Below are 10000 nucleotides of genomic sequence, written 5' to 3' on the forward strand. Positions count from 1 at the left end.
CATACAAATTCAGAAAACAGAATTTAAATTCAGTCGTCTGCTGGAACAAATCTCATCACTTTCAATCTAAGTCATTTACACAAACACAAGATCTCAAGTCAAGACTTTAGAAACCTTTTCAAGTCATCAGAGTACAAGTCAGAGTCAAGTCCCAAGTCACCAGAACCCAAGTCAAGTCAAGTCCAGTCTCAAGTCTTCTCTTCATGCATCAAGTCAAGACTCAAGCAATTAAAACTGTGACTCGAGTCCAAGCTAAACCAATAAGATGCTTAAGCAAAATCTGACTTTGGTAGAATATTATGGCCCGCGTCTGCTAATATTTCACCATATATTAATACTATCTATGCACACTATACATACTAAGACGGTACATACACTAAACATCGTGTTCTGTTTCTTACTTTTTGAAGCGATTTTAAACATCAGGGTGTGTTTCTTCTTTGCTGATTGGCCGGTTCCCAGGTCGTTGTCGCTGGTTTCCATGGCGTCCACCAGGTTTTCCTCTAGCTGTTCCCTGGTTGACAAAATAACATCAACAGGATTGCAAATAAATCATCTAGTCTGACAGGATGACACGCATACAATAATAAATATGTTCAGTAGCATCCAAAATGGCTACCTCAGAGCCCACTGACCAATCAGATGCCAGTATAATTCCATCTCACAGTCAAGAACATTATAGCATGTTAAAACATCTAAAGGAAATCCTTAAAATTGAAATTCCACATTTATTCCAAGAGGAGGCGGAGTCTTCCGGTCGGGAATAAAAGTCTGTGTGTCTCAGGAAACTGAATCTGAATTAAGAAAACTGAGAATTGGGAAAACCAAATATGAAGTTTAAGATAAAAGTTAGATAAAATTTCAAATTGTGCCTAACAAATTTTTTAATTCATTCATTCAACAAATCCATTGTTTTCAATTACACAGCAGTGTGTATGTAGGTTAATTTCTGTGTGTGTGTGTGTGTGTGTGACATCATGTCCAGGGTGAGTGACAGCTGCTGGTTGCCATGGTAACGTACTGTGCCACAGCCAGCTCCAGTTCCTCGATCTTCTTCTCCAGAGAAGTCTGCAGGTCGCTCTTCTCCACCGAATACTCCATGAAGAACGCTTCCAGGACGAATGCCACGAAGATACTGCAGCGCGGCGGGGGGGAAGCAGAGCATTATGGGATGGATGTGACGAGGGGCACAGAGTACAGACTTCAGTCTCGTAAAGCCAAGTAATTGCTGAGTCATTAGTATTGATCGTTAACCCAGTGAACCACCCACAGATACATTATGGTCCGTTTGTGAAACCTTTTTCCCAGTAAAATTCTCCTCTCTTCTTTCAGCTGAGAAATATTTTTAGTTTTTCTAATAAACAGTTAGAAGCTGAACTGAAACGTATTTTACTGTTGAGCTCACTGGAAGTCTGTCTGGACACTGGAGCTTAGGGAGCTTCAGCTAAATGATGAGAATGTAAAATTTATCTGTAAAATGATTCCTACTGTTTGTTTTAACCTACCAGGCGTACCAGATGGGTGGAGTTTACCACACCACTACAATGAGTTTGAGAAAGTCCAGACAAAGACAGAATTTGAAAGCCAGATTAGTCTGATTTTCTGTGATTGGGATTATCCAATTTGTCCTGATGTGGTAAACTCCACCCATCTGGCACACCCTGAAGGTTAAAACAAACAGAATTATTTGAAAATACATAAATATATTTGCCCCAGATGGGCTGTTCAGTAGGGATGTTTCCCATGAGTGACGATGACGATGATGATGATGATGATGATGATGATGATGATGATGCGATGCCATTGGTCTTACTTGATGATGATGATGACGACCACGATGTGGAAGAGGACGAAGAAGATCCTGGCAGACTTGTGAGTGACGTCTGTGAAGCCGGTGGTGAGCAGTGGAGCCGCGTTAAGGAAAACAGAAACACTTTCAGAAATTCAGCTGTTCAGTCCAGTCTAGTCTGGTCTCTGTTCAGTCCAGTCTGGTCTCTGTTCAGTCCAGTCTGGTCTGGTCTCTGTTCAGTCTGGTCTGGTCTGGTCTCTATTCAGTCCAGTCTGGTCTCTATTCAGTCCAGTCTGGTCTCTGTTCAGTCCTGTCTAGTCTGGTCTGGAATCTGTTCAGTCCAGTCTAGTCTGGTCTCTGTTCAGTCCAGTCCGGTCTGGTCTCTGTTCAGTCCAATCTAGTCTGGTCTCTGTTCAGTCCAGTCCAGTCTGGTCTGGTCTCTGTTCTGTGCAGTCTAGTCTCGTCTGGTCTCTGTTCAGTCCTGTCTGGTCTGGTCTCTGTTCAGTCCAGTCTGGTCTGGTCTCTGTTCAGTCCAGTCTGGTCTGGTCTCTGTTCAGTCCAGTCTGGTCTGGTCTCTGTTCAGTCCTGTCTAATCCGGTCTCTGTTCAGTCCAGTCTGGTCCGGTCTCTGTTCAGTCCAGTCTGGTCCGGTCTCTGTTCAGTCCTGTCTAATCCGGTCTCTGTTCAGTCCAGTCTAGTCCGGTCTCTATTCAGTCCAGTCTGGTCTGGTCTCTGTTCAGTCCAGTCTAGTCTAGTCTGGTCTCTGTTCAGTCCAGTCCGGTCTGGTCTCTGTTCAGTCCAGTCAAGTCTAGTCTGGTCTCTGTTCTGTGCAGTCTAGTCTCGTCTGGTCTCTGTTCAGTCCCAGTCTAGTCTCGTCTGGTCTCTGTTCAGTCCCGTCTAGTCTGGTCTCTGTTCAGTCCAGTCTGGTCTGGTCTCTGTTCAGTCCAGTCTAGTCTGGTCTCTGTTCAGTCCAGTCTGGTCTGGTCTCTGTTCAGTCCTGTCTAATCCTGTCTCTGTTCAGTCCAGTCTAGTCTGGTCTCTGTTCAGTCCAGTCTAGTCTATTCTGGTCTCTGTTCAGTCCAGTCTGGTCTGGTCTCTGTTCAGTCCAGTCTAGTCCAGTCTGGTCTCTGTTCAGTCCAGTCTGGTCTCTGTTCAGTCCAGTCTGGTCTGGTCTCTGTTCAGTCCAGTCTAGTCTATTCTGGTCTCTGTTCAGTCCAGTCTGGTCTGGTCTCTGTTCAGTCCAGTCTAGTCTAGTCTGGTCTCTGTTCAGTCCAGTCTAGTCCTGTCTCTGTTCAGTCCAGTCTAGTCTGGTCTCTGTTCAGTCCAGTCTAGTCTAGTCCTGTCTCTGTTCAGTCCAGTCTGGTCTGGTCTCTGTTCAGTCCAGTCTATCTGGTCTCTGTTCAGTCCAGTCTAGTCTAGTCTGGTCTCTGTTCAGTCCAGTCTATCTGGTCTCTGTTCAGTCCAGTCTAGTCTAGTCTGGTCTCTGTTCAGTCCAGTCTATCTGGTCTCTGTTCAATCCAGTCTGGTCTGGTCTCTGTTCAGTCCAGCCTATCTGGTCTCTGTTCAGTTCAGTCCAGTCTAGTCTAGTCTAGTCTGGTCTCTGTTCAGTCTAGTCTAGTCTGGTCTCTGTTCAGTCCAGTCTGGTCTCTGTTCAGTCCAGTCTAGTCTGGTCTCTGTTCAGTCCAGTTTAGTCTGGTCCCTGTTCAGTCCAGTCTATCTGGTGTAGCGACACGTCCGGCTCAGACGACGGGGGTCTGGAGAAATTTCATCATAAACGTGAAATAATGAGATCTCACTGAGCCAAAGGCAGCTCTGATTGGCTCTGAGTTTGAAACAGGATTCTCCCACAATCCCCTGGAAACGGCACTTCTGCTTTGTTTTTCTGACCAGGTAGAACCAGTTTCCATTGTTAGCTTAGCTACAACGCTAGCTACTTTGCAGAGTAAATTTGAGTTGGTGTACTGTTATTGACGCAATTCCACTATTAGGAAAGTAACTGTCCAACAGTGATTAATTAAGCCAGTATTTTTCAGAAGCTAGATATAGGCACAGTATAGCCCACACCAGCATCTTGTCAGGTTTCTTTTTTTTGCTATCTATTTTTTACTTTTATTTAAAGGATAAGGCCGGTGTTTTTTAATGCATTTCTTACCATCAACAAATCCTATGAAAATAACAAAATCAACAATGCGTTTGTTCTACTCCCGTTACTTTCTGATTTCCCACGTACCGTTTTTAGCCTTCAACCCGGAAGTCATTGGCTCCAATTGTGAGCTAAAAACCTTGAAATTCAGCTCACAAAGACATAGTTTACATTTTAAAAATCGCTAACTGTTACCATGAAAAGTCAGACTGTTGTAGTTATTACCAAATCAAATTCAAATGGGAACAAATTCTTCATTACGCCGGGGACTATTTTCTGTGCTACGGAACTACTTTCCTTAGATGGAAAACGTGTTTACAGCCGGCTTATTAAGTTGTTTGAGGAAAAAGTGGTCCGGCCCGGTGCATGGTGATGATGAAATATGCTGCAGAGCAGCAGCATGGCTCTGTGACGGGTTTTTAACCGTTTTTTTAATACAATGGAGTTCTATGGCTGCTGGGACATGGCTGCACTGGGCAGCGGCTACATGGACGAGACTTGTTGGCAAAACAAAATCATTGCTGATTTTGTTATTTTCATAGGAATTGTTGACGGTAAGAAATGCATTAAAAAACACCAGACTTATCCTTTAACGTTGATTTTACCAGGCAGGTCATTTCAGAAAAAATTCTTATTTAAACGAACTGCTGGTTAAGTTAGACGACTAGCAACTTCCTTGTTCATAGGACAGTAAACAAGTGAGCAGCAGTGCCAGGCTCCGCCCACAGCTCCGCCCACAGCCCCGCCCACAGCCCCGCCCTAACCTAGTTTGACTGGTTTGAATCATGATGAAGCTCACAGAGTCGCTGCCCTTTTCTAACCAACTACTGTGTTGAAAGAGTAATTCTGCAAGAAACTGGGTGTAAAGAGAGAGAGGAGTGGAGTTTCTGTTCTGAACTTTGAGCCAGGCTGGTGAGAAGAGGAACAAGTTTGTGGGCATGTGCTGATAGGCCGGGACGGGGAATTTTATTTACTAAATAAATGATACCAGTTTACAACTCAAAAAAGTGTTTCGGTGAGGAATTACTCTTTAAATTTCTCTAGATGTCCGCCGTCTGATGCGGAGGAGCGGCTACATGAGGTGAATTTGAGGTGAATTCAAGTCAAAATGGCAGCACAGTCACCAGCAAGGCACCGCCACCTCCAGGGCTGTCGGTCCTATTCCCCCCGTCTGCAGCGGTCAGTTAAAGGATATCGTGCCACTGGTTGACCACAGTGAGCTCCACCAGCAGGATGAAGGAGGAAACCACGTCGTTGAAGTTGTTCTTGCAGTAGTTGAGCCTGGCGAAGGCCGTGTTCTTCAGCAGAGGGTTTCCACAGTCCCTCTGCAGGTTTCCGATGTCTGCTGCAGAAAACTGGACCTTCCCTTTGAACAGCTCCATCCCCACCATGGCAAATATATAGTAGACCACCTGGTGAGGAAGAGGAGGAGCGGTCAACTCTTCATCTGGAGGAGCCAGGCTTACGGCTGGAGCAATCTCGGAACCCATCGTCTATCGGTCTGACGACGATTAGACTCTGGGGGCGACAGCCAATATTTCGGGGTTTCCGGTGTAGCCAGAGGACATCCGGGCCAAGACTTCCTCTTCTGTGCGCCGGTCATTGTTTACAGTCCGGAAACCCCGAAATATTGGCCGTCGCCCCCAGAGTCTAATCGTCATCAGACCGATAGACGATGGGTTCAGAGATTGCGGCTGGAGACACTCACGCATTTCAACACAGTTCTAAAAACACTCTTCTCAAATGCTGTCTTTAGTAGATTTTGCAAAATGTTTCATTTTTCTGTGTAAATTTCTGCTTTTATAGATCGGAAACAGTCGGGGTTTTTTTTCAGTAAAAACTCCCATAAACAAGAAGAAAACGTCTTTGTTCGTTCTCGTTGGAGGAATCGAACATTTTTAAGCTTTCTGACACTGAAGCCGCGCCGTTAGCTTTATCAATACACGGCTTCCGGACTGTAAACAATGACCGGAGCACAGAAGAGGAAGTCTTGGCCCGGATGTCCGCTGGTTACACCGGAAACCCCCAAATATTGGCCGTCACCCCCAGAGTCTAATCGTCATCAGACCGATAGACGATGGGTTCAGAGATCGCGGCTGGAGATACTCACACGTTTCAACACAGTTCTAAAAACACTCTTCTCAAATGCTGTCTTTAGTAGATTTTGCAAAATGTTTCATTTTTCTGTGTAAATTTCTGCTTTTATAGATCGGAAACAGTTGGGGTTTTTTTTCAGTAAAAACTCCCATAAACAAGAAGAAAACGTCTTTGTTCGTTCTCGTTGGAGGAATCAAACATTTTTAAGCTTTCTGACACTGAAGCCGCACCGTTAGCTTTATCAATACACGGCTCTAATCAGTGCATCATCTCTGTGGATGGAAACAGCATATCACCATGACAACCGTAGTCCGACATTAACAGACTGGGTAAAAAACCGACCTGCGCCAGAACAGTAGTAGCAGGTAGCAGCCGCTCATTATGAAACTGACAGTCCAGCTGAATCCATCCCATAAAAATAACTTAAAGTAAAGTAAAACTAATTGAAGGCAGCAACTTACAATGATGAGCTGTCCGAATGTGAGTATTGTCGGTCCGATCTTAATCAGGGTGTTGATGATGATCCGAAACCTTAGGGAGAGAATTCAGCTCCACATCGTTAATAAAGCAACACAGCATGACATCACAGATCAATACTGGATGGATGGATGGATTAACAAAACGATAGATGTGGAATGAGCTTGATAACACTATAAAAATGTTTATTATCTGTGTCTGTTTTCAAAAAGAGTTTAAGGCAGCAGTTGCTGCTAAAATATGTTTAAGCTTGAACACCCTGAACGGCTGGAGACTTCTAAACTAGTTACTCTGCTCTGAAATCCATTCATATTATACTGTTATTTCCACTTGCCATATGTCTCTACTTACTGTATCTTACCTATTTAATCAATGTTTAGACTGATGGAATAAATGTCTTAGGACCATTTAGTAGTACTCTTTAGGGTCTTAGGTTAGTCTTAGGTGTTTTGCAGGTTGTAAATGTTACTGTATAATACATTTTTCAAATCTAGACGTGTTAGTAAACAAATGAAATCATCTTGGTTTTATCAAATATAAGGTTTAGTTCTACACGCTACCAATCCCAGCTGTGGAGACATTGGTACAGTTGTCTCTTTGTAAGACATTAATATATATTTTAAACCATGATCTTTTATTGATCCTTTGTATGTAACTCATTGTATGTTATGTCCTGTTGAAATTATCTGGACCCTGAGTCTGAAATAAAGTTTGAATTGAATTGAATATATTTTAAATACTATCTGCTTAGTGTCTGGGCCCCTATTCTCAAGCTTCAGATAGCTTATCAGGGTGTCCCATTTCACATATCTCCATTATGTCTCAGATGATTGTACTTGTATTTTAACTGATTTGTGAATAAACTGAACTGTACTGAACTGAACTGAACTAAATAATTTGTTGGTGGTTCCCAACCCGGTCCTCAGTCCCCTCTGTCCTGTTCCAGTTCTACTCTTGCACACCTGATCCAGTTAAGTTCTTAATGCCGATTGGTTGAGCAGTAGAGACAGATCTACCTGGACTGGGCAGGTGTGAAACTGTTTGGTCCTTAACTGGATCAGGTGTGCAAGAGTGGAGCTGGAACAAAAACCTGCAGGACAGAGGGGGAACCGAGGACTGGACTGGGAACCACTGATGTAAGGAATAATAATAATAATAAAAAAAAAAAAACGATTCAAGGAAGTATGAAGCTCCAACCTCTTGATGCTGTCCACCACCCGCACCAGCCTCAGCACCCGCAGGATGAAGACGATGTCCAGGATCTGCCGGCTGGTGTACCTCCCCACTGAGAGAGGGGGCGGGATAATAAACTTTATTTCCGTGTTTAGAAGACAGATCCTGACAGCTGTAAAGGCTACAACAGCAAAATCTAATCTAACGTGTCAAAGAGGTTTTAACATGAATAAAATAAAACGGCTCTTACAGGACTCCATGGTGTTGATGATGGTAGCGATGAGAGCAGAGATGACGATGATGGTGTCAAACCTGAAGAGACAGAAGAGGGAAAAACAACAACACCAGTTATTTATTGTATAGTTTTTTTTTGTGATCAAATTTTTATTTTGTTTCTTTACAGTGTAACGATAATAAATCAAAATACATATACCTGCATGTATCACATCCATATGTGTCTATACATCTCCTTAACACAATGTTGCGGACAGTGTAATTCAAGAAAGAGAGAAAAAAAAACAAAAGAAAGAAACCTAACATTTTATCCCACCCCTCCCCTCCCCTCCCCTCCCCCCCCCTCCCCTCCCTAGCTTACTCCCTTCCCTTCCCCTCCCCTGGCTGGCTTCAGATAACTCCCTATGCATGCTTACGTAATACCTAGGCATATAGTATAGGCGAAAATAATAATGACTATAAAAAATAAAAAAATAAAAAAATAAAAAAATACATAAAAATAAAAAAATAAAAAGGAAAAAAGGAAAAAAATACATAAATAAATACATAAATAATAATAATCTAATCAAATAATAATAATAATATTTATTGTATAGTTATTGATGGTTAACTTTACTTTAACTTAAATTTAGTTTATCAACCAGATTAAACAGACAACAGCCATGATATCTTCATATCTTGATGGTGGGAAGACAGCACAGGTTTAAACCTCAGTGTGACCAAGCTGCTGCTGCTGCTGCTGTTTGCAATTTACTTTAAAATCAACCATTAATGAACTGCAGCACACACTGCTTGCTTTTTGTATGTAGAGCTGATTGTATTAGTACAGAAGCCCATTGAGGTAGTAACAGTATATTCACACGGTCGATTTACGCAGGAGTTTATTTTCTTTTTCTCAAGATATCGAGTTCTTTCTGTCATCATCTCGAGATAAAGGATAAAAAAAAAGGAAATCTGCACTCTCAAAAAGATATGATTGATTTATTTTACATATTTCAAATAAAAAATATGCGACTACACGCGAAACGTTGTCTTTTCTTGCCAGTTTGCTAAGCTGCATATTTTTTTAATTTGAAACACGGAAACTATATCAATCAAGATATCTTTTTGAGAGTGCAGATTCTGTTTTTTTGGATTCTTGAATTGCCTTTGAAATCGACGCACCAGAGAAGCCTTACATTTTCTCACCCAGCGTATGGACTTTCTCAGTTATATATATCATCTCGAGAAATAAGTAAATAAAATAAAAGTTTTTTTCCCGGTCGGCAGCCTCACCAGTTCCAGAAGTTGTGTCTGGAGAAGAAGGCCCGGGGCTCGAAGGCGTAGAGCTTCAGCAGGATCTCCAGCAGGTACAGGGCCAGGAAGACCCACTCCGCGTAGGCGATCAGAGGATCCGTCTCATCCAGACCGATGAACACCGCGTTCACCAGGATGATGAGGTCATACAGGATCACAAACCCCCTGCAGGACACACACACACACACAAGTATTACTGTATTTGTAAACTAGACTACATTCGTTCCCTAACCCTCTGAACCGATACTAACCTTAATCTTAATCCTAACTCTAAACCCAAAACCTAAAATAAGAAGTGAGGGGTGTAAAAATGTCACCGGAGGGTTTTCCTCATCTTTCTATCCTTGTGAGGACATTTGGTCCTCATAAGTATAGCAATACAAGAACACACACACACACACACACACACGCACACACACACATTTCTGTATATACTGCATGTTCCTCCATTTGTAAATCTGATGTTGTGAATAGCTAAAATGCATATTTTAACGTCCTTGCACAAAAAAAACGGAATTCTGATTATTTTCGGTACGTCGGCTCATGTGGATAATCTTGAAATAAACAAAAATAGAAAAATTCTGTTTCCTCTTATTTTATTTTTCTTTCTTTTTTGGTACGTTGCAATTTCCAAAAAAGAAAGAAAGAAAAGAAAACAAGAAGAAATAGAGTGCGGGAAGTCTTTTTATTTCATGGATATTTGTTTCTCCTACAATGTGAACAGCTGGTGAAGTCTGTCAGCGAAGACGCTCTTGCTGTATAATTGTTGTTGTAATTATTTGTTAAATTATC

The 10000-nt window shown here is 42.3% G+C and overlaps 1 protein-coding gene across 1 annotated transcript in view; it reads right to left on the minus strand.

The window, feature by feature from the left end:
* Positions 1-375: 375 nt before the first annotated feature.
* Positions 376-10000, minus strand: part of tpcn3 (two pore segment channel 3) — a gene marked incomplete at its 3' end in the record, with an annotated part of 21638 nt that continues 12013 nt past the window's right edge. Inside the window, exons 10-17 of the mRNA XM_071514455.1 lie at positions 9188-9373; positions 7929-7990; positions 7703-7790; positions 6490-6559; positions 5127-5343; positions 1814-1904; positions 1022-1135; positions 376-514 (exon numbers count right to left, since the gene is read on the minus strand). Coding sequence (XP_071370556.1) covers positions 376-514; positions 1022-1135; positions 1814-1904; positions 5127-5343; positions 6490-6559; positions 7703-7790; positions 7929-7990; positions 9188-9373 — 967 coding nt within the window. The remainder of the gene's footprint in view (positions 515-1021; positions 1136-1813; positions 1905-5126; positions 5344-6489; positions 6560-7702; positions 7791-7928; positions 7991-9187; positions 9374-10000) is intronic.

This window comes from Centroberyx affinis, unplaced genomic scaffold, assembly GCF_046629955.1.
Source record: "Centroberyx affinis isolate AG114_WGS23_722 - 3 ecotype Tasmania unplaced genomic scaffold, CSIRO-AGI_Caff_v1 ptg008864l_1, whole genome shotgun sequence".
In the NCBI taxonomy this organism is placed as follows: Eukaryota; Metazoa; Chordata; class Actinopteri; order Beryciformes; family Berycidae; genus Centroberyx; species Centroberyx affinis.